This window comes from Acomys russatus, chromosome 8 (assembly GCF_903995435.1).
Source record: "Acomys russatus chromosome 8, mAcoRus1.1, whole genome shotgun sequence".
Taxonomy (NCBI): domain Eukaryota; kingdom Metazoa; phylum Chordata; class Mammalia; order Rodentia; family Muridae; genus Acomys; species Acomys russatus.
In genome coordinates, this window is record NC_067144.1 from 31,581,682 (window position 1) to 31,607,430 (window position 25,749).

General features: G+C 38.3%; 1 protein-coding gene across 1 annotated transcript in view; it reads right to left on the reverse strand.

Annotated features, from left to right (window-relative positions):
- The window catches only part of LOC127192725 (T-cell receptor-associated transmembrane adapter 1), a 34,710-nt gene extending 17,971 nt beyond the window's left edge, over positions 1-16,739 (reverse strand). The window contains exons 1-2 of the mRNA XM_051150014.1: positions 16,416-16,739; positions 5,267-5,377 (exon numbers count right to left, since the gene is read on the reverse strand). Of these exons, the coding sequence (XP_051005971.1) occupies positions 5,267-5,377; positions 16,416-16,422 (118 nt within the window). The 5' untranslated portion in view covers positions 16,423-16,739. The remainder of the gene's footprint in view (positions 1-5,266; positions 5,378-16,415) is intronic.
- Positions 16,740-25,749: the final 9,010 nt, after the last annotated feature.

Here is a 25,749-nt window from a genome sequence, read left to right on the forward strand (position 1 = left end):
TTAGGTGGATGTATGTCCTGGTGTGGACTTTGTATCTAGAGAAGCTTGTAACTATTACAGAAACATTTGCTGAAGCCTTCATGAAAGTGATCACATCAGTGAAAGGAATGGACATGTTCTGGGTCAGTTTTGGGGGAGGAATTCTGAGGATAACTAAATGAAGGATGTTCTTGCTGCGGCAGAACTCAGGATGATGGAAATACTCCACGTGGGATGTCAGAAATAGAGTTGTCCTTGCCTTCAGGAAATGCTTTACCATGACTGCATCTAAAATATGGAGTTACTTTCTGATTAGTCTTTTGAGCATGATGCTGATGAATGCTAGAGGGAGCCTGGAGAGGTCAGAAAAGACACATCACAGTAGTCACAAATTAATGAACGTGTAACAAAACAAAAAAAAAATCAGAAACATAGCTAATATCAATAAACACAGAAGAAAACAAGGTCATCTAATTGAAAGTTGGAAAAACAAAGTGTGATGCAACACATTTATGTCTGTATCTGATAAAAGGAACTACTGAGACTCAGATCATTAGGTACTTTTAAGATTTGTTTGGTGTCATGGTTTAAATGAGAAATATTCTCCAAAGCCTTGGGCATTTGAACACGGTCTCCAGCTGCCATGCCCTTTGAAGAGGACTGGCAGGTGCAGCATCGCTAGAGGGATACGTCATTGGAGATAGGCTTTCAGAGAAAAAACCCTCACCTAGTTCCTGCTAGCTCTCTCTGCTTGTGGTTGCCTTTAAAGATGTGAGCTTCTTGCTTGGGTATGGAATCCCCTTGCTGCCATGCCTCCCCACCATGACAGACTTGAATTCCTCCAACCTAACTCTTTCTTTTAAAAGTTGTGTTGGTACTGATGTCTTACGCAGCAGCAGAAAAGTAACTAGGGCACTTGGAATTTAAGTTCATGTATAAGAAAGGGAGCTCTAGGATAATGTATCATGGAACATATTCCTGGTTAGGAGTCAGTTGCTGTTGGACTTGGTACCATCTATGTGACAGTATGAAAATTATCCTAAAGCTATGCTTATCAGTTCATCTACAGAACACAATAACAAACCCAAGCCTCAGGAGTGGCTATGGACAATAAATAAAACAATGTCAAAATATTTTATAAAATGACAAAGCTACTTATCAATGTCATGTGATCTAAATCCATGTCATATAAGCCACAGTTTGTGCTCATTGACTAGGAAATTTCCTCATAAACAAGTTAGCTGGAAATAGACTATAGATTATTCAGTTAGCAAAGTGAAATATACAATATAAGTAAAGTTTGACTTGAAAGGAAATCAATGAAAGTTCACTTTTACAAAGGGGACTGCTACCAGTAGAATATTTTTGCTTATGATAAAGAATTTGAGAATAAAAAATACAAAATTTTGGCCTGGGATGTAGCTCCACTGGTGGAGTGCTCTCCTGGTACACACAAAGGCCTTAGTTCAATGCTCCGCATCATATAAACTGGTCATAGTGGTGCATGCCTGTAATTCCACAATTTTGAAGGCTGAAATAAAAGAAACAGAAGTACAAGGCCATCCTCTACTATATAGTGAGTTGAGGCCAGCCTGAGGTACATGAAAACTGATCTCAGTACTGACCTAAAACAAAAAAGAATGCATTTGGTTATAAGAATAAAGACAATTAGATGTTCCATAAAATATTTTTTTCAAACTGACAAATATTTTTATAAGGACTTTTTAAGTAAAAGTGTAATACTGGTATATGAATGTTGGTGCCTAGGAAACATACTCATGTAGTGTTTGAAAGAAAACCTATAAGGCAGGGAAATAAAGCTAATGTTTTATCCTCAGAATAAAAAAAGAAAGAAGACCATAAAGCTTGTGAGAAAAGTTGAATAAAAGCAACTATGAATAAGATCGTATATAATAGCAGGTGGTTCTTAGATGAAATGGAAGGGGACTAAAACAATACAAAAAAAAAAAAAAAGGAAAATAAATGAATAAGGGACACTATACATCAGAGAAGCTGCAAAGAAACATTGTGAAAGAAGACTTTGAAAACCCAAGGACACCCCCTACTAGATGAGCCTTAGAAACTAAATGTGTATTTGGATGGTTGCTATCCCTTCACTGCTTGGGTAATTTTAGTTTTACACTCCTTCCTAAGCAGGTTAATAGACAATGATCTCTTGCTAAGCGTGAAGGTGAGCAAGCTCAGCTCCTGAGAAGACCTTCTCTGTCCCAAAGGCTCAGAAGTTTTATTTAAAAATAAATGGCATGATTTAAACGCTGCCTAGTCATCTCCGTGCTACACGGCCAAATTGAAAACTGTGCTCTGCCACAGAGCAGCAAAGGCTGCAAGATCATGAGCCAGAAGAGCTGGGTGAGCTTCCCCCATCCTCCCCTGTGATGCAGATGCAAGGCTGGTGGTTGGTGTGTGCCTAAGAGGGTGCGATGCAAAGCCGGCTGTGTTTGTGTTTCCCCTGTAGCATGTCCACCCCTCTCAGCATGATCTGTTACAGCAAGAAGTAGCAAGCAGGACATGGGTGAAACTCGAATGCTGAATCCTTCTGATCCATTCTCAGTCAAAAACATGCCGCTGTCTAGTGAAAAGAAGGTTCACTAATAAGAGAGATGCACATACAAATCACACACTTCTTTATTCTTCTCAAACCAAAGAGGTAGAATTGAACAAGTAATGTTCTTTGGATTTAGTGGAAGAAAAAAGTAAATACATTCCAACTAGGAAAAGAAATGAATAGAGTCCTCCTAAAGAACAGATTTAGACAACTCATTGAATTAAGAAAAATACTTAGTTTGTAAATCAGAGTGAGGACTCATTTTCAAAGCTTCTACCTAGCTGCTACAGAAAACAACCAGAGAAAGTTTGTCTCTGATTAAATGTGAAGCTATTGTGCAGTTCCTGGAAGGACTGTTCCTTTGGCAGGCTGTTTACCACGCCCCCAAGGGTCCTTCACTGACTGTTGGCCAAGGAGGAGTCATATCTTGAAATTTTCTTAGCCACAGAAAGTAGCACAAGGATGCTAACATAAAAGTGACAGGAGGCCAATTGCAGCAGCACTACAAATACAGACCACGTGGGAGAAAGCTGCCCGACGTGACAAGCTTAGGAAGGAACCGAGCATTTGCAGAGAACACTCAAACAGCCTGCTCTCCTGTGAGTTGGGAAAAGGCAGCAGGGTAGATATTCAGTAGGAGAAAGCTGTCAGGAGGGGTTGGGCAGTTGGGAAGGTGGTATGAGAGCAACTGGCATTCATAGAGCACTGGTGACGCTGCTCCAAGGCTAATCACCTTGAGTTTGCACGGCAGTCGACACCGTGTGCTCCACCTACCAAGTGTGTATCAAGTAAAATGACCCATGAGCCGCTGATGTTTGGAACCTGTCTCACAGAAGCCTCAGAAAACCTACTGAAATGGAGTTGAATGTGATCAGCAGGGACACAGAAGTGACTGCAAAAGCCCTGCGTGTTGTTAACCTGTTAAATAATACAAAGATGGGGAAAGAGTGAACCAGGAGCTACAGAGAATCCACAGGGCACGGACACGGTCGGAACAGCAAAGAGGCTGAAGAACTAACGTACTGAAGTTAAGTGGCGTGATGTGGGGCCACAGAAGGCCCTTGGTGGTTACTATGGGGAAAAGGGATGAAATAATTACTGTGGAGAGAAGGAAGGAAGCACCAGGTCCGTGAGGTATGGTGATTTTGACTGTACCAGGTACCCAAGCGACCTGCTAAGCCCCCAGCACTCAGCACTGTGCTAAGGCATATAGACAATTCCTTTTTCTCACAAGATCCTCACGGTCTGCTTGGTGTTCCCCATTTGCTGTAAAAAGGAAACAGACTCTGCGAACACGGGGATCATATGAGCTCTGACAGTGGAAACCCAAAGTCAGAGTGGATTTTCACTCACATTGGATTTGCTTTGCTTTTAAAGCTATGCTATTAAAAAAAAAAAATCGAATGGCTGGCATCAATCAAAAGAAAGACGTCATATGGTCAATTGATTACTTCCTATTTTCAATTTTTTTCCTCCACCATACTACTTTTAAACAATAGAGCCACTTATGGTAAGGCTTAGACAATAATGGCATGGATAATTTAAAAATCAAATCTTTCATGCAACACTAAATGGAAAGAGTCTGTTTCTTTTTGAATGATGGAAAACGATCTCCATACAAACAAATAAAATCTGATGCCCAAAAGCACCAAAAGTGAAAATCATAAAACCTGTTCACATTGAGATATGGACAGCTAGTGTATGTCCACCTGGGTATTCAGGCAGGATTTTGATATCGAACGGTTATGTGACCTCAGCTATGCCTTTCATTCTCAAGTGTCTCCCAGTTTTTTAAATCTGCACGACAATGACTCCTTCCCTAAACTTGATGTGCATTATCAACACTTAGGAAGCTTCTCCGAAGTGGATCAAGGACACTCTCTACAACCCGGTCAGCACTTATGTTAGCTTCATGCAGATTTTCTTAGGCTTATGCGTTCTGTTTAACCTTAGCGTGCTAACTGAATTTTAGGTCTTTCCATCAGTTTGGTGAAAGTACTTTCATCATTTCTTAAAATCTTTCCTGACTACTTATAGCTTCGGCTGCAGTTTCCCTGTCCTTTGAATATTAAGGCACCCCCCAGAAAAAGTTGAGCATTAGATTTTTTTGTGCGCTGATCCACTTATTCAATATGCATATACAAGAAGCCCAGTGTGTACAGGTTGTGCACATTATAGCAATTTAATTATGGCATGTGTAGGTCAAAGGCACCTGGATTTTTAAAAAAGGCAAAACTGACAGTGGTAGTGGCAGACTACTCTGACCTGTTCTAGACCTGATGTGTAGGGACAGGCCCAAGATCAGTCTGTGCCTTTTCCAGTTAGTGCTGAGTCCCGTGACCAGAGCCCAGAAGGACTGAATAACTTCAGCAGGAGCAATTTCTCACTTCCTAGCTTCTCAGGAGCAACTCTTCATTTTTGTCACTATCTCAAAAGATCATCATTTCCTGATTTGCTCATTTAGAAAAGCCCCTTTACCAGCATAATTCCAGCGAACTGTCAATCCTGAGGCAGAGATAAAGCTAAGACTGAGAGCCTTTCCCTCACATCTCTAAAGTGATTTATTTATTAAACCAAGAAAGCACTCGGGGGTGAAAACAATACCAAATTTCCCATGGTTACAGCATGTGTTAATTACATTTCATAACATTCCAACACCAGAGGTTTGCCAGGGTCTGCATTCAAGCAAGTACCATACAATGATTTGCCAGAAAGTCTTACCTCGTCGCTGTTTCTCTACATAGTGGGAAATATTGAAGATCAATGATATTACCAGAGCCAAGCCAAAGAAGAATAGAAGTCCCCAGAGGTAATAGGGGCATTCAGAGTTTCCTGGAAATAAAAGTAGATATGTCTGTGATAGCACGCCTTGGTACAAATCTGTTTTACTTCAGCTAATGTTATCATTCAAACCATTGCCTTTAGCTGAGTGTGGCAGATCACACCAGTGAGTGAGGCACTTGAGAGGCTAAGATACTAGAATTGCTAGGAGCCTGGGTAAGCCTGGGCTATATAGTAAGGCTTTGTCTCAAAATATAGAAAGATATTGATTAGTTAATTTCCTTTACTTGTAATGAATGACAAACCTGCCAGGAGATTATTAAACATTGACAACTGGATATTTGCAGATTTCAAAGTGATGATAGGTTTTTATATTCAGAGATGTTATAGCAAGCTTTCCATATTTTTAGTATTAATATTCAGCTACTAACAGGTGACAAGTGGTGACTCGTTATAAGAACTCAGTTTAAAATCAGGATTCTTATAATCATCACAGATCTTCATTTTATAGACTATCCCCAGATTTCACACTTCAGGCTAAAATTCTTTGTGCTTTTTTTTTTCTTTGCAGAAAAGTACTTGGTCCTTTTCATCAGCCCTGAGACTGTAACACACTAGATATTGGGATGAAATAGAAATTCTGGAGTCACTGTAGCAGCTTTATTAGAATGGGACATAAGGACCTTTCTTCATCCTACTGGGTGTCCTGTTAACGGACAGGGGAGGGCTCACTGCTCTGAAAGTCTCTACTCACTTTATTTCTAAATGATGAAAGGAGTTAGGTTGGTTACTGCCAGTCAGTTACTCCAGCTGATTTACAGTTACCTCCACATATTTGTGAGAACCGTGAAGACAACATACATATTTTGATATATCTTGGTACATCTTGGTAGTCATGCCAACATGACCCATGTCATATGCTGATCCCGAAAGATTAACTTGTAAGTCTCTGATTATAACCAGTAACAGTTGGGTATCTTCCCTACTTCAGAGTTTATACCTGATACAGAAGAATCAAAGGTCTAAAACAGAACAAAACCACACAACAGAGGCATTGCTTCAAGAAACTCTTTTGTGGGGAATATAAATGTTATGCATATAATTAGAACAATAGGTAGTAAATAGCTTGCAAGTGAAAGTAGCAATGAGAGATCGTAGTCCTTCAGAGTCCCTACTCTCTCACATGAGACCAAGTCAGAGATCATTTTAGACCCTTCCAGGAAATTAAAATACCACTTAACTAAACACAATAAACAGTGTTAAAACTTTTTTAAAATTAGTTTATTCTCTATCTTTTATTTTATTTATTTATTGTTTTCAGTACATCCTAACCTCCCCTCCTTCCACTTCTCACCACTCTCCACTCCTACGTTTCTATTCAGAAAAGAGCAGGCCTCCCAGGGACATCCACCAAATATGGCATAAAAAGACAGAATAAGGCTGGACAAGGCAACCCAATGGAAGGAAAAAGGTCCCAGGAGCAGAATAAAGCATCAGAGACAGCCCCACTGCCCCTGATAAGAATTTAACAAAAACACCTAGCTAACCCAGAGGAGAAGTAAGTTTTGTTTCCCTTGTCTGTCTTTAAGCACTTAATGAGAATTTAGAGTGTCATTGAAAACATATTTGCTTCTCTGCTGCTTTCTGTTTCTCAGACATGACGTTTAGATTGTACTTATTTCTTTGACTTCTTATTGACACTTCAAGAGCTGTTTAGTTGCCTTTAGATGTTCCCGTGTTCATGTGGGCATCATTGATTTTTAAATAGACGTGTTCAGGTATATGAATAATTAGGTGTATTACATATGTGGTTTTATGATATAGATGTACACGTTCATGTGCACATGTAATTAAATGTCATTTGTGTGTATGTGTGTGAGTGTGGTGTATGTGCACGAATGTGTGTAGGTGGGCACATGGAGACCAGAGTGGATGCTGGGTATCTCACTCACTCTCTTTCTCTCTCTGTTTGTTTCTTTATATATATATATATTGATGTAAAATAAGTTTATTTTTAATTCATTATACTGTTCAATTTTATCACAAGAATATACATTCTAGGTTCAATAGATAGATAAGGTAAAATATTTAGGTAAGGTCTTCAAAAACCTCAGAGACCTACAGAATATGGAATTTAAAGAATTTTTTTATTGTTTTGAGGATTCTTTGAAAATAAAACAGGTTGACTCTAGGCAACACCCAGACTGCCTCAAAGAAGATAATGAGCATCGAGGATCCTCCTTATGGAGATGGCTTCAGATGTGGCAAACCAACCACTGGGCAAAAATGTCCTTGTTTTCTGCCACAGACAGAATTCTCACCGAAATGGGCAGGCTTGGATGCAGGTGGAGTTGATGGCCAACTCTGTCTGGCTTGTTTCTTTTGGGAAGAGTTTCTCATTCAACTCTGAGCTAGACTGGCAGCCAGCAAGCTCCAGTGGTCCTCCTGTCTCAGCCATGCTTGCTTTATGCACACGAGGACATACTCAATGGCTCAGTTGTCCCTGTTTCTTAAATGTGGGTGCTAGCATCAGAGCTCAGGTCTTCCTGTTTATACTCTTAGCCATTGAGCTGTACCTCGAGCCCTGATTATTGCACATTCATTCACATATATTGTTTTAACTTAAGCTAGTTTGAACTTCATTTAAAGCCAGAAATATTTGGTTATTTATTATTTGTTATTTAATTTAATGCCGTTATTCTTGCTTTATCTTAGGACACCATAAACAATTGAGAACAGGGCTACTTATGACTTCCCTTTGTGACAACATCTAATGTGTTCTTTACAGAATAATTTTCAAGGGTCAATTAATAATAGAAAAATAGCTGGTAATAATAGTAAAATGTGTGGGTTTTTTCCTTTAAAGGAGTATTTGTGTGTAAAAACATTAGAAGTCTTAATAATGTTTTCCCTGTGCAACCATTTTATTAAAAACACTTTTTTACTAAGAGAACAACACTCCACCAAGAATTTATAAACATTGTGTAATATACCAATGACTAACTATATCAATGTACTGAGAAATTCTGCATGTCACATGACATCGTGTATATATGCATCAGACTGTTTATTTAATTACCTACTTGCTTTTGCTTGTCTGAAAGAGTAATTTGTTGGTGCTGGGATTACATAAATATGCTACCATGATTGGCGTTTATTGGTTTTTATATAGGTGACTGTTTGAAAAATAAAAACACAAGGAGTCTGGAGATATTGGCAAAGTACTGGCTGCTAAAATGACTTTAGTGTTTTCAGTTTTAAAATTATGAAGATGAATGGCCAGATGAAGGTATATTGAATATTGAGATTATAGAGATGGCTCGGTGGGTAAAGGTCCATGCTACCAAGCCTCATTACCTTGAGACAAATCTCTGGAGGGAACTGCATCCTCCAAGTTGTCTCCTGACTTCCATACAAAAATAAATAAACATAAGTTTAAAAAAGTTTTTAACATATGTATAAATAATGAAAAGGGCTTTTATATCTTAATTTCCAAGGTTTTAAAATGGGAGGGAGGGAGGAATGGGAGGATACAAGGGATGGGATAACCATTGAGATGTAATATTAATAAGTTAATAAAATAAAATTTTTTAAAAAGACCTGAAAATGGAAATAGAAGCAATACAGGAAAAAAAAAAAAAAAAGCAAAGAAAAGAAAAAAGAAAAAGAAAAGGAAAAAACCTCAATGCATCATCTCCTCAGAGCAGCATGGCTATGTTTCTGTGTGCTTAGTTGACAGTGCTTTGTATTGTTTCAGTGGATACCACCACATTACCCAACACTATTGGCAGAAACACCATCTTACCATCTAGCCCCATATGTCCTTCTCCCTGCTGAGTTCTGGATAAAGTTGTTGAGGATTGTCTTTTCATGTGTGTGTATGCATGTTGTAGATATGTGCATAGATGTATATGCTGGTATACTTGCCCATGTGAAGGATGTGATGGCCAGAGGTTGACTTTAGATACCTTTCTCTTGCTTGTCATTATTATTATTATTATTATTATTATTATTATTATTATTATTATTATTACTATTACTATTATTATTATAGACAGAGTCTCTCAGTGAACCTGGATTTCACTGTTTTAGCTAAACTGGTTGGTCAGCAAACACTTGGGTCTGCCTCTCTCCACCCCATGGAACTGGGGTTACAGGGATACGCCACCACACTCAGGTTTTTCATGGGTTCTGGGGAATCCTAACTCAGATCCTTACCTGTGAGGAACAAGCATTTTGCCTTCTGAACACTCTCCCAGTGCCAGACGTTTCTTCTTGAATGCTCTCCACAGCCTATGACACAGGGTAACATCTGTCCCTATCTCCACCCAAACACAGAGGACACAAACAGTTTGCACAAAACGCTACTTCAGGTTTCCTGCTTACCTTCTGGAGCTTAGCTGCTGTGACCTCTCGTTCATATACCATGATCCAATCAGTGTGAAGTACTTAGAGTTTTCAATGGATACTATACCTTGCTATGTCCGTATGTCTCTGTATACTTCCTTTCCCTGAAATGCCTGTCTCCTAGACGTAACTGAATACCAAAGAGACATCCTTTACTCTGAAGGTTTCATTCATCTCTTTACACTTTAACAAATATTCTGTTATCATTTGTGTAATAATTTCACTACCCATCTAAACTTTGAACATTCTAAGGGCCAGACACTGCCTTATTCATCTTTGTCTTCATTCCTCAATCACCCCATTTGTAAAAGAAAAGTAATAATAACATTTATTATTATGGGATTTGGGCTAAAACATGTGAGGAGGTTCTCAGAACAATGCTACTATTAAAATGTTCAATAAATGCTAGCTGTTGATATCAATATTATCTTTGTTACATTATCATCTTGCTGCTGGTAATTTTGCCATTATTTCTCCAACAAATTCAGAATGTCATTTCTCACTAAGCACCCTCAACTCACTCAGTAACTGGAAAGTGAAAGGGTAACTAATATAATTGCCCAGAACCAAAAGAAAGGTTCTGACCAAGTATGAGGTCTAGGTACACCCACAGCCCAGGAGGAGATGCCTCAAATTCTATTCCACATGTCTCTAACTCTGCTGAGGATAAGGCCCATCCTCCCAGCAGCTGGGAACCAGACCTGTGTGTGATGAAGCAGGCCTCTGTAGCTTTGGTAAAAGTGTTCATCAAAAGGACACAGAGCTAAGGACATCTGTCTGCTCTCAGTCTAGAATTACCAAGAAAGGTGCTGGTTATTCATTTGTTTCTCAGAAAACTTGAAACAAACAGTTTTGACAGCTAGCTGTCTGATCAAACTGATAGGCATGGCCAATGTAAATATAAAATCTGTTTCTTTTCAGAAATTTGATTGATGTGAGAAAATGTGTGGACAAGGGGATTTGAAAACTGACAAGTGGAGCTAGGCTATGAGGCCAGCTGCAGGCGAGGAAAGGTCTACTTGCATAAGGGCAGGATGGAAAGTCGTAAAGAGTTCACTGTGAGTGGAAATGGCCTCCTGGTGAACAAGGCAGTACTAGTCAGAAGCCCTGTCATGGGATTTTCTATCTCTTTTAGGTAAAGAACCTAAAAACCTAAAGTGTTTGTTTTGTTAAAGTTCGCACTATCCTATGGAATAAAAATGGATGTTTCTTTATGTGTTCACAACATAATTCTTCTTTCAGGGTCTTCCTTAACGCACCCCCACCAAGTAGCTACACAGACAAGGAGTAATCATTACAATCCAAATTACTTTCGACAAATACCTGCCATTTAAAAAACTTTATGTTTCACAATTACATAGAATAACAACTGTTCTGTAGTATACTATAATTTACCATGTATTCCCTTAAGCACACATTTTTCAACTAAGTTTCTGTAAACTTGGCCCAAATGTTGTACTGTCTAAAAGTAAACACTTAATAGAAATGTTGATAGTTTACCTTTGATACACCTGAACTCGTTCTTTGCTTTAGAAATAATAAAACCTAGAAGTCACGTGCCAGATCACTAAGGGGATTTGGGATCTTGATCATGCGTTCATCTCAAGGGATGTAAAACTGATCTTGGAAATCATATTTGATGTTTCCTAGATGAGACTAGCTGTATTTGTTCATAGAGAGAAAAAGAAAAACGGGTTCATATAGCTTTCCACTCCACAATAGGTTCCAATTTTTAAGAGAATGTGAAAGTGTCATCATCTGACTAAGAATTAGAGGGTACAACACGTCCTAAACTGCAAACAGAGAGTTGGAGTTTACGTTGTAGTCGGTAAATAAAGTATAGAATTCTCCATTGCTCTTTGTATGTTGGTCTGTTTTCCATAGTCTCTGCCCTTGTTACAAAAGGAAACAGGTATAAAGAAAAAGAAACAGTCCTATAAAACTTATCACAAAATTTATTAATTATAAAACATTGCAGAACAGGCTACTGAAGATACTGCACTTTCTCCTTTCAACTAAAAGGAATAGTGAAATAGTTATATTAATCCATTTATTGCTGCAGGAAGATAATTTTGATCTCAGTTACAGAAAAGCAGCAAAACCACCAATACCATTTCATACTAAAAGCTTCAAGGCTAATCCCGACAGTGCTCATGAGCTACATCAGCTGTATTGACTTACATTCCCTTGGGGCTGTGCTTCATTGTTAACAAAACAGTAAGTTTGTTCTACATGAGCAATTCTAGACTTTGACAACACAGCCTAAACTGTAATATACTGGGAGAGGCTTATGCATGTTTAACATGGGCTCCAGTTTCCCCCTGACTTCAGAACTTTCTGTTTCTAGTTCCCAGAAACTTTCCGCCTTAGTAATATGATCTGAGTATTAAAGAGAAAGATGTTTCTTTTGGAAAGCTTGTATTTCACAGCATTCTTAACAGTTTTTGCATTTTCTTGACTACCCTCATTTTGAAAAATAAAACACACACACATGAAAAGAGAAGAGATTGAGTAACTAAGTAGAACATTTCAACAGATCCATACATGTACACACACACACACACACACACACACACACACACACACACACACTAAGCCTTTTCTAACTCTAGTAATTCTCCTTTATTATATGTGCAGTGCAAATATCTCACCTCTTTGAGTTTCTGTGAGTGAAGAGGGTAGGAGCTGGAGAGATGGCTCAGAGGTTAAGAGCACTGTCTGCTCTTCCAGAGGTCATGAGTTCAATTCCTGGCAACTACATGGTGGCTCACAGCCATCTATTATGTGATCTGATGCCCTCTTCTGGAATGTAGGTGTACATGCAAGTAAAGGGCTCATATACATATAATAAATACATAAATCTTTTTTAAAGGGTGTACCCTCTCATACCCAACTACATTTGTTCAACAAGAGCATATTTTAATGGCATTATTAATTAATTGTACTCTCATTTATATAGGTTTTATTGACTTAGAACTTGTACACAATCTAAATTTAGCTACTTACATCATTAAGATGTCAAAGGGCTCAAGAAAAATCGTATGTGAAGCAATGAGAAATAGAAAATCATGTGAATTTTTATTTAGTTTTCAATCACCAAGAGTTAATAATGGTGTATTTAGTTGTAAGATCTCTGACTCCCTTAAAGCCAGCAGGTATTGACATACATTGTATCTGGAGTTCATAATTGCACATCTTCTGGAAGAAGATCTTGCTAAACAAATGTAACTCTTTTGTATTAGCAGACTTTATTAATGTGGCAACCCTTACTTAAACAATCAACAATAGAAAGAAGCAAACAAAATGCTTTACATAGTTCAGACTTCAGCCTATCTTTAACTAGGACAAGTGTGTGGATCTACCATACATAGCCATCACCTCACGGTGCCTTCCTTTAGCTTATAAACTCTATTAAAACAATGTCATCCTTTCGCATTCCACAATGTGCATATGTATTTGAAGCATCCAAATGTTTTGAAAGAAAAATGAATTGATATTATAATCTCCATGTGACTACTCATGAAATTATTTTTTTAGTGTACGAATAGTTGTGTTGAACACAACATATTTTTATTTGAGGGTAACAGCACGCTATCACCATGTCCATATTTCAAACTGCCAGCACCTAGGCCCAGCATCTCCAACAAAAGACACAATAATCATAGATATTAGCATCAGGGAAGCTCTCACATTAGTTCCAGCCTTCCAAGTAAATAACTTGTTTTTAAGACAAAATTTGAAACTCACCAATCTCAAAATAAATGTAGAGGGTATCTGAGATATGAACTGTATAGATCACAGAGTGATGCGGGATAGCGATGCAACCTTTGATAAGTCTCTTTTGCACAGCATGCGAGTGAGAACAAGACTAGGCCCCCCGGAAGTTGTGCAACCCCTGCCCCACCCCCGTGCAAATCACTGATCCTCAGTAAGCCAGCTGTCAAACTGGAGTGGCCAACTTCATCCCTGTTACATCAGGCCCACCTCTTTCTAAAGCATCTGGATTCCTCTTAGCTGATATTTAAGTTAACTGAAGAAAATGGCCTGTGGTGTAGATGGCAGATTTTAAGAGCTCGTGCTACAGAGTTCTCCAATGCTTTTGGATTCTCCGGTTGCTTTTGCAGTTCATCATAATTTGAGACTGGGAAACCCCACAGACGCTGTCGGGGTGGAAGTGCTGCAAACAAGCTGCTGCTCACCCTTGCTTAGTTACTTCGCCTTGTGCACACACTGTATCTCTTGCTAGAGAAGCAACCTGAGAGGGCTGTGGAGACAAGGGTGGTCATGTGGAACCTCTTAACCCACAAAACACCAGAGTTAAAAGGTCTGTAAAGGCCTGCTCTATTTTCTTTAAGTTAAGGAGTGCTGTGACTATTAAGTAAAATTTAAAATGTGTAGGAAATTGTGCAACAATGACATGTTATTAACAATTAATTTGCGTGTGTCTGGTTTTCATAACTGTTACCTTTAAGTGATGATGTTTTGTTTTGTTTTGTTTTATTAGCTTGTCTTAAATTTACTGGTGGACATGACTTAAATGTGTGGTTAAAAATGGATTCTAGATCTTTAAAAGCGTGCCTGAGCTTAAGAGGCCATTCATAACTAGCCAACCCTAGTTTCTAAAAGAGTCACACTCTGCTCAGAAGTGTACTTGAAGCTCCAGTGGGCAAAGGCAATGAGAACGCTATAAAACAAATAATGAAACACAGCAAAGTGTTAAAGAAATGGTGAGTGTTGATTAAAGAAAGGGCCAAAGGAACATGTTTCTCCATTTAATCCAGTTAATACTCATTTTATGTGAACGAGGAAGCATCGTTATTATGTCAACGTGTTTATTTCATCTATTTAAACATGGAAAATGTTATCACTGGATTCACTTTGTTTATATCACATTTTGTGTGGTGGAGATCATTTTGGCTTTCATGGCAAACACTGTAATCTCTGTGTGGGGAAAGGCCTCATTGGCAAGGAGAACACTCCTGCCATGTGTCTAGTGCTGAGCTGTGAAATGGATGTATCACATCTCTTCTAATTTAGAGCTAGCAACTTCCAGGGATAGTTAAAACACCACATTCATCACCTTTGAACCTCCCCTTCCCAAGCTCCCATCAGCAGCATGGGAGGAGTTCTGCTGTGTCCATTTCTTACATGATCTTAGCAAAATTCGAACTCTTCTCTTCATTTTTGCTCTCCTATGAACTGGAGAAGAGAAGGCATGTGTGACCATCGTGTGTTAGCTTCCTCTCTGGTGCTTTCCTCAAACAAAGGATTTTTTTAAAAAATCCTTCAGACAAAATTCTGAAAAGTAAACCCTCAGAAACTACAGTGTGTGATACCCTTGCTCTACTCTTGGCCAATATGTATTGCTATTAAACATGACAACAGCTTAACATTTAGGCATAAGATATGGGCCAACAAGGTGCAAACCAACGAATTAGAAATAGTTTAAGTGCCTATGCAAAATGTTCAATGTTCAAGTGAATTGAAACCAAAGTGATATGTATTAAGCAGTGAACTAGTATGTTGAGCGCATGAAGATTGCTAAATGAGAGCATCCATTAAAAAGAAGCACCCTAGTAGGGAAGGGATTGACATCAGCTTTGGAGGAGCAATTTAGCAACAGTAAGACTCAAAATATCCATAATGTCTTACCCAGTAATTTTAATTCTAGATATAATTTTTGGAAAATAGCCCTCAATACACAAAAGCCTTAGAGTTATTCATTTTTCTGCTATTAAAAATATTTTTTAAAAACTGCCTACAACAGAAGTATCTAGCAATAAATGAATCAATGGGCAAATTCTAATTAGTGCAATAAATGTCATTCTGTGCATCTGTTTAATGGGCGAGGCAGATGCTATAATGAAGAAGGAAATGGTTATGTTGCAGAGCTGACCACAAAGCTGGATATATGATTTAATGCATGCTCTTATTCCAGTTATAAAAGGTAAACTGTGTGGAATGCATAAAAAACTAAGAAAATTCAACTTAGTATTTTGCATTTTAAAGTAATTAAATGTCTGGTTGTAAGATAACTTTTATTTTCACAGTGCCTTTTCTTTATATAATATGCATTTTTTTCTGTTGCTAAAAAAAAAAACTGCTTGTTAGAGAAATGAAGAATGCATCAAGAATAGAGGAAGAGCAGATGACAGACTTGGATTTATAGTAGCTCCCATCACAGTGAGATTTCCACTGGCTTTTTCAACCCTTTTCACTTCCCTGACTATTGGCAATTCTACCAATTCCTGGCGGGACAGGGAGGGGGGTGACTATAATTCTAGTTGCTGGACAACTGCAATTGATCACTCCTATCTTATTTTCTGTCTAAACCAAGTGATGAGAAATACACATGGTCAACAAAAAATTCTGTAAAAACAACAAATCCCCACATGGCACAATGACTGAAGAACAGTCATCAATAGCTGTAATAGTTTATTTTTAGAGACACTGCCTATTTTTCTTTCTTTCAAGAGCAAATAATCAATATACCTATTAATGCAGTTTGAATCACTTTCTAATCATACTAAACACCATTGTATACTATTTAAAAATTACCATGTTTACCAATTTAATTTTCTACCAGTAAATTTGGGCAAAGAAACCTCAGTGTTAAGACTTAGAAATTACTAGATGAACTGTTTGGCATAGGGATGGAAAAGAAATTGAGAACACCACTCACCTGACATCCTTGTATTTTCAGAAGAGCCCGTGTGTAGCCATGAAGCACATGCGCAGGCTAAGAGTTCTCCCACCAGCTTTCCCCGCTAAGCACTGTTGCTCTGTTATGTTAGAAACAGCATAGCACCAACATATATCTTTACCAGAACTCAGGGTTTTTTTTCCTCCTCTGTTTCTTTGACTCTTTTGTGTGTACTTTGTTCAGTTATAAACAGGAAATGTGGTGATAGAGGCTTCTAGAGTTTAGGTCTGAAACAAGTAGACTTTAAATAGTTCTGAAACTTGGGAAGAAAAATCCCCTGTGCTTCTGTATGCCAATAGGTGACTTTTTGTCACTACCCAAGTCTGATTTAAGAAGGAAGAATTAAAGCAGAGGTGTGAATGAATGCCTCTTGAGAAACTTCAGGGGTTTCCTCCTGTCTGAGCTCACATGAGAATGAAATGAAATCGACCAAACTGACGAGCCAATAGTGAGCAAGTCGTGATGTGTGTTCTGCTGCCCAATCTGTGCTTTGAGATCTGAAGAATAGAAAAGAATTAGCAAATTCTCAGTGTTTACTGAGTAACAGATGCCTGTGAAATGGGTACCGTCACACCAGGAGACCAGGTGCCTGCCTTAGTCCCACCAGCCACGACCCTAGCCAGCATGACTCACTCTGTGTAAGCCAGAGTCACCAGAAAAACAAACTTTACTGCCATCCTGACCGCACTATGAGAATTTTTTACACATCAGTGTGTGAGTGTGCTGTGCAGCAGTAGTTAATGCACTACTGTGTAATCCTGATCCCCACGGAATCAGAACGTTGGGGGTGGACCAGCACTAGCTAATGTGTTATCTTTTTTATATGAGATTGTAGGTAGAAAAATGGAAAGATTTGTTTTAAGTGTGTTTCTTTTTTTTTTTTTTTTTTTTTTTTTTTTTTTTGCTGACCTATTTATTTATTTTATTTTTTAATTTTTTATTAAATTAGTCTTGTTACATCTCAATGATTATCCCATCCCTTGTATCCCCCCCCATTCTTTCCTCCCTCCCTCCTGAGGGGGGATTTCCTCCCCCTGTATATGCTCATAGGGTATCAAGTCTCTTCTTGGTAGCCTGTTATCCTTCCTCTGAGTGCCACTTGATTTTTGACAAAGAAGCCAAATCCATTCAATGGAAAAAGGAAAGCATCTTCAACAAATGGTGCTGGTCTAACTGGATGTCTATGTGTAAAAAAATTATTTGTGTGTTTCCTTCTTAATATTTTTATTTACTAACATGGTTTCCTCAGTTTCAAAAAAGCAATGGAATTGTCATAGTAGATTCACATGTTTATGGGATATGGTGTAATTCAGCACATGTACGCAATGCGTAATGATAAAATCCAGAGAATTAGTTTTCTTTTTTAAAAATATTTTTTATTAATTTATTCATATTACATCTCAATTGTTATCCCATCCCTTGTATCCTCCCATTCCTCTCTCCCTCCCATTTTCCCGTTACTCCCCTCCCCTATGACTGTGACTGAGGGGGACCTCCTCCCCCTCCATATGCTCATAGGGTATCAAGTCTCTTCTTGGTAGCCTGCTATCCTTCCTCTGAGTGCCACCAGGCCTTCCTATCCAGGGCACGTTATCAAATATGGGGCACCAGAGTTCGTGTGAAAGTCGGACCCCACTCTCCACTTAACTGTGGAGAATGTCCTGTTCATTGGCTAGATCTGGGTAGGGGTTTGAAGTGTACTGCATGTATTATCCTTGGCTGGTGTCATAGTTTGAGCAGGAACCCTGGGCCCAGATCTGCCCACTATAATGTTCTTCTTGTAGGTTTCTAGGACCCTCTGGATCCTTCTATTTCCCTATTCTCCCATGCTTCTCTCACCTAGAGTTCCAATTGGATGTCCTCCCCTCTGTCCCACTTTCCTGGTAAGTGAAGACTTTCATGGGGCATGCCCCTTGCACTAGTGTGTAGATATAAGTGAGTATCAGAAAATTGGGAATAAGGCTCCCTCAGGACCCAGCTATTCCACTCCTTGCAATATACCCAGAAAATGCTCCAGCATACTACAATAACATTTTTCAACCATGTTCATAGCATCTTTATTCATAATAGCCAGATCAGGGAAACAGCCTAAGTGTCCCTCAGTCGAAGAATGGATAAAGAAACTGTGGTACATTTACACTGTGGAATACTACTCAGCTATTAAAAACAAGGAATTCTTGAAATTTGTGGACAAATGGACTGAACTAGAAATGATCATAATGAGTGAGTCAATGCAGAAGCAGAAAGAGAATTAGCTTTCATCTCTCCCAACATCTATTATTTCCACATGTTGGAATGTTCACTGGTCCAGATACTTTTAAATACATCATAAATTGTTAGAGTGTCATCATGCTGCTGTGACATAGAATACACATTAATGTCTCCTGTCTAACTGCATCTTACTCTTATTGCCTAGCCATGCTCTGTCCCCTCCCCATCCCCACCCTGGCCTCAGTGACCACTGACCTCTACTTCTGTCAACTCTATTTCTATCTGCTAAGAATGAGGGAGAAATATGTATATTTATCTTTCTGTGGTTGAATTATTTAAATTAGTGTGATATCTTCCAATCCTATTTGTGTTGCCATAAAAGATGATATTCCATACACTTTTATAAAGTAACACTGTTTTGTCCACACACCGCATGCTCATTCTTTCTTACTTGCTGAGATAACATTCAGTTTAGTATATACCAAATTCCCATATGTGCTCATTTGTTTGTGGACTTATTGGTGGACCCCATATCCTTGATAATTTGTTTCCAGGTTCTCCAGATGATGTCTTGACAAATGCATACATATGAGATAGAGTTAACCGAATTAATCACTACAACTTCACAACCTAGAATTATGCTTTACCATTTTTGGTTTCAATAAATAGTATCACACTATTGAAAAACATAAACAAAGGTATGGAGTCTTCTGAGTCATCTTTGCTCCTCTATAGATCATAACTCCATAGGAACCAAGGTACCATGCTGTGCCTCTTGCTTCTTTGGATGGAGGTTATAAATACTAGGAACTTTTCTCCTCCACTTTATTTCCTTTCCTCCAGAATACTTACTGGGAATATGTTGAACCAGTCTGTAAAAGTGAAAACAAAAATAAAAAACAAACAAACAACAAAACAAACCAAAACTAAAAGATTCTCATCTAATCCTTAAAATATGTTCCAGGGCCAACAAGATGGCTCAGTGTGTAAAAGTGCTAGTCTCACAAGCCTTCTTATCTGAATTGTGAACTTAGAGCTCAAAAATCAAAGGAAAAGTGACTCTCAATATTTGTACCTGACCCCCACACACATGCCACAGTGTGCCCATGCACTCGTATAACAATAATAACAATAACAATAATAATTTAAACAATGTTTTACAGAACACTCAGCTTTAAGTAGCTCTCAGTGTTAGGGTTTCAAGGTAGAAGAAAGAGTACCTTGCCTGATTAGAGACAAAGAATGACACGAGGTCACACAATGCAAGAGATTTACCCAGGGAATGTGGAATGGCTCTTAAGCTCTTAATAAAGGGGTATAGAAAACTCACATTGGGAGAACCTGCTACTTGTGTTAACAGTGAAATGTGTCACATTTTGGTGGCTGATGATGTAGCCAATGTCACTGGGTTACTGAAGGTGGGCTTGGGCAGGGGTGGGGAGTGGGGGGGTGCCAACAGTCAGAAAACAATAATCCTGAAAAATGTATCTGCAAAAATCTTTATGGATGCATATTAGTATGCTGTACATTAGACAAGTTCTGCAAAAAGGAAAACTGACTAATCTTTTCATCAGCGCCTCTTCCAAATGCATTTGGATAGAAAACTATTTCTTCATCATCCACTAACAGGATGACAGGTTCTGTGGAGCAGACCTAGATGCCCACAGACCAACACTTCAGGAAAATAATAGTATTTGGTTCATGTAGAGCCCAGAAAGCAATGGAGAATTAGAGGGTTCATCCTAGGATTAGAGGGGACATTGAGATGTAGATGAGACAGCTGAAGGGCTGGATCCCAGACATCTACACAGAGATGGAATCTTGAAACTTCAGTTCAAAAGGAGAGGATGCCATTGCAGGATGGCATGGAGGAGCTGGTCCTTAAGAAACATCACTGGCTAGAAGAATTGAAGCTATGGGTTCAAGTAAGAACTACACAAGTTAACCAAACAAGAATTTGCAACGTGATTCATACAAGTGACGTTGGAAAAGGTCTCAGAGCTGGGAATTTGAGTGTAAACATCTCTTTACCAGAATGAACATTCAAAAAAAAACAAAACAAAACAAAAAACAAAAAACAAACAAACAAAAAAAAAAACTGGAGAAAGAAAGGGAGAGAGAGAGAGAGAGAGAGAGAGAGAGAGAGAGAGAGAGAGAGAGAGAGAGAGAGCGCAATTCCAGAAACAACAGCATTGTTCAGGCTTTGAGTCCACAGGCGAACAGCATGAATATTGTGGGAAAAAATGCAAGAATTCCCTTGCTGGCCCTAGAAACACAAAACAACTAGAGGACACTCCCACCAAACCCACCATGACTGTGGCTGCCCCAAGGCTTCCCAGGCTCACGCTTATGACATTGCATTTGCAAGTCTAAATGGGACTGAAAACCAGGAGCACCAGACCCAAGTAGATGTACTCTAGCTCAGTAAGAGAATCATGTCATAGCGTAAAAGAATAAATATCCTAAATACAAGACTGCGGGCTTAGAAATAGAAAAAAGTTAGGCTAAAATTTCTGCTTCATGGTTTCTAATGACTGCAATGTCTTTGAAATGTGATCTGTATTACAATGCACCCTATTCCTTAAGTTTATGCACTAGGAAAATATAACAAAATCAGGCAAAAATCACAGGAAAGGCATGCGAGTGTGCAGCAGAGAACTCCACTTGAAAAAAAATTGTAGGAAATAAATAGGTTTTAATTAAAAGATGCATGGATATATGTCTGTTATGAAATATGTTGGTGAGTATAGTCATACGTGAATAACAGCTTCATGAGCTCTGTTCAAATAATAAACAAACACGAGGATGCTGCACTACATTTTAATGAGGTGGGTTATCAAAACAAAGTTTAAAAAGTTTGAAAGATAGCTTGCCTAAGCAGAAATGTCCTGACGTCCTGATGCACTCCAAGCCTGCTATAAATGTAGGATATTTGAAGTAAGGTTTCGATGAGTACCTGTTAAGAAATGAGAATTTCAAGACCAAGAAAATTGAAGTTTTGTTGTCCAAAGTGAAAAACATGCACTGACAGGTGCCACTCAAGTTCCATACAGAGAAAATTAGAAAAATAGGTCACAAGGTAAAAAAAAAAATAGGTTTTTCTAGATTATTTTTATGGTTATCTATAAGGTCTATAGTTAACTACCCCTTATTAGTATAGTATATTGATATCGATATTGAACATATACACATATTTCCATATTTCTATATTTGTTTAACTATCATTTATCTATTGCCTATTTATCATATCTATCTGTCTGTCTGTCTATCTATCTATCTCTCTATCTATCTATCTACCCCAAGAGACTAAACATTTAAAAGCAGGCATTATAGTATATGTAGAGTTGTATTCCTCATTTAAAGTGTTCAAAATAAACTGCACCATGTAATGTACTTTTAAAAAATCTCTTTAGCATACCTTTTTTTATGGAAATAAAATATAGCACTGTGGAATTTTCTTTCTTAGTGCAAATCACTCAGCCACTGAAGCTGGTGCAAAGTGCCCACACAGCTTTATGAGAGACAGGAAAGGAGAGTGCCCTCTACCTGCAATCATACCACTTTAAAATGTTAAATTATTCAAAACTCATTACAGAGCTACAAATGTATCTGTATTGAACACCATTGGATTTAGACTGAGATCCTCTGGCAAATTTACTCATTCGGGCAGGAAAGCAAGACCAAGTTAAAAACCATAGAACAAAACGTGGAATATTAAAGTAATGAGCCTTTTATTCTTAACCATTTTGCAAGGCTATTGTTCTGAAGAATGTATTTTAGGAAATACTAGATTTAACATGTTTTCTCCCCTGAAATGCTTGCACATGCAGGACTTGGCTTACTTGAAAGACAGTATGATAATATTCGTTTTGTTCATCTGAACATGAAGCTTCCTCATTTAAAAAAATGGTTTTCTTGAGATTAAAGGAGTAAGCCCCCAAACTCCAAATGCCTTAGGACATTTGCATTACAGATAGCAACTTCAGAGAGGCTGACACAGCAAATCTTCTTTTGGTTGATCTTTCACCAAATAAGACATGTAGTAGATTAAATTTTGATTGGGTCTAGAGGAACAAGAGAATAAAAGCAGGAGGGAGAGAATTGATGCACACACCAGAGACCTGCTGGGAATGATGCTAAGTCAAAGGAGAGTCAAAAGAGCTACATAGGACACTGAAGTGTAGGTAGGGTGCATTAGTCAGTTTTATTATCATTATGCGATGGTGACAACTTAAGGAAGGAAAGATGTTTTGCTCATAGTTTCAGTCCATCATGGAGAGAAGGAAGTGATGGAGGAATTCACAGCCTGCCTCTCCTGGGGCATACAAAGCACTAATAGTAAGGACAGGATTGTTATAGCTCTCAAGGACATAACCCCCTGCAGCCTACTTCCTCTAACCAGGCCTACTACACATAATCTATTGTTTTCCAATATTCTAGCCTATTTCTTTAAACATATTGGTGGAATAATCCATTCATGAGATCAGAGCACTTGTGATACACTTGGCAATAGAAATATTGTTACAAGGACACCTAGAGGCGGTGCCGTAGCAATCCCCAAGGGGTTGTCCAATCCAGTCAAGGGGTCCAGACTAATCATCACACAGAAAAGGACAAGGGAGAGTGAAAGACTTCTGAGTTAGCAAATGAACATGCCGTCTCTGTGCTTGAAAGTATCAGGGGAATGTCTGTGAAAAAAGCCCCGTGAGACTCCTAGCTGCCTAGCTAGAGGTATGGGTTTTAGTAACAAACACTCAATGCCATGCTAGGACCAGGTAAAAAGAGAGCTGCATGCCTTTGCTTTCAATCTTTCTCTCACTTTCTTCATTAGACAGACTCCTGGTCAGGAGATGGCAGTCATGAGGTTGTAGCCCTTTAGAATTCAGCCTACAATGTCTCTAAGAGAGACAAGAAGGAAGAGACAATGGCTGTAAAGAGATTAAAAATGGGAGTTCGATGAGAAAGTTAGTTTTAGATGGACGTTATGCGTCCTATCAGGTATGGACTTCACAGTGCTATAAATAGAACTATCGTCAAGAGCACTGCAGAGTAAACAACACCAATTCATCCTGAGGTTTTCAGCTAAATTCATCAGATCAGTTTTATTGATTCTCAAATAATATCTGAGATGTCTTAAATAATGAACCTGGTTCTGCATAGAAAACCAAAAAAAAGTAAGAACAGTACCCAGTCCCCTATAAAAATGACAAAAAGTGACATAAGGAAAATATACAAGGGATTTTCCCAGTTTTAAATATGAGTCATAAAAATGAAATCATCAGAGAATGAGTGAGAAAATAATATCTATGTTGTAGATAGTTAGAATGCATGGAATCGATAAACGTATATGAGAATATCTAATATTATTCTCACAGTAGTTTTCTAAAGTCCAAAATTATATCAAAATATAAGTTTGAACACAATGCATAAACTACTTAGGACAACATCTGGTAACCATGAAACGGTTAGCATGAGACATTGATGCTGTTAGCAGTACCCTGATAAATTCTAAAGAACATTGTAAGAAAATAAAACTATACATAAATTGTTCCTCATCTGGACAAATAGAAACTCTTAGTAAAGTTTTAGCAATGGTAAGCATGAAGCATATTAAAAGGATAATTGTGAACAAATGAGGTTTATTACCAAAATGCAAAGAAAATTTAATATTTCAAAATCAACTTGAATTTGTAATTTGCTAGATGAACAAACTGAAAGCCTGTGCTCACCTTTATGGTGGTACACTAGTCAGTAAGGGTGATGGCTCTACTTAGGCACCCACTTGACTTGTCCAGGTTCAATAGATGTGTAAATGTCATCTTCAGCACTAGGGCTTTACCACCTGCTTGGGAGAGCAACCAAATGCCTTGGCAATAGCCAGAGCTGTTTGGGGTTCTTTATGGGATCCTTTGGCCAACAACTCATTTAGATGTAAGCTATTCCTGGCACAGAAAATGTCAGTTGGTGTTGAGAGATGTCTAGTTGGAGTGTAGTCTCCTCCATTATTTGGTGATTCCAGTTAGATTTCTTTCACGTGTGTGTGTGTGTGTGTGTGTGTGTGTGTGTGTGTGTGTGTGTGTTAGGAAGCTTCTACAGTAGTAGGTTTCCATATGACTCCTCAAATGGCCTTTGGTGTTACTTGTGTCTTTCTGTATTCCTTCCCTTATCTATCACTTCCCTCTCCCTCCCCAATTAATCCTCCCATTCCAGTCTCCCCACAATGGTGTATTCTATTTCCCCATCCTTGGAATATCCTCTCATCCCCATAGGCCCTTACTCTATACCTAACTTCTGTGGCTATACAGATTGTAGCATGCCTATGGAAACCTTAAAAGCTAACACCCACATATAAGTCAATACACATCACATTTTTCTTTTGGAATCTGAGTGACCTCACTCAAGATGATTTTTTTTTTAGGTCCACCCATTTACCTCTGAATGTCATCATTTTAAACAGATGAATAATATTTCACTGCATATAGTATTTTAAAACTGATTTTATAGTGTATATCAATAAATCTCACCTTAAAAATTCTAAGAGAGAAATGAGAAATGAGGGGATAGTTTAGTCGTGGGTTACTTGCTTATCAAGCACAAAACACTAGTTTCGTTGCCTAGCACTAGGGAAATAAAAAATGAAGAAAGGAAGGAAGGAAAGGTAGAGGAAGAAGGAGGGGGAAAGGTAGGAAGAAAGGAGGGAAGAAAATTATACATTAATTTATCAATATAAATTTTCAGATTCTTTTTGTCTTTTCATATTTCTGATTCTTCTCAATGAGTTCATGTTGATAAATGAAGGAATAATTGAAAAGGAAAATGCTATTTTTTTTAAGAGCAGAATGTCAGCTAATAGTTGTGGAAGAAATTATGGCGTTAGAAAGCTGACCATATTACAACTATACACTAATAACGGATGCAAAGGAATTCTGTTAGTAGACTAGAGTAGTAAGTGAAGAACGAGGGGTGCACAGAGGTACTTAATCTCAAAGTCCCTTCTCAAAAGTACATATAATATTGAAAGGAAAGTCTGCTAGGTACATGGTGGAGAGAATGGGTGGATATAACCACAACCAAGAATCCAATATCTCCAACACAGCGATAA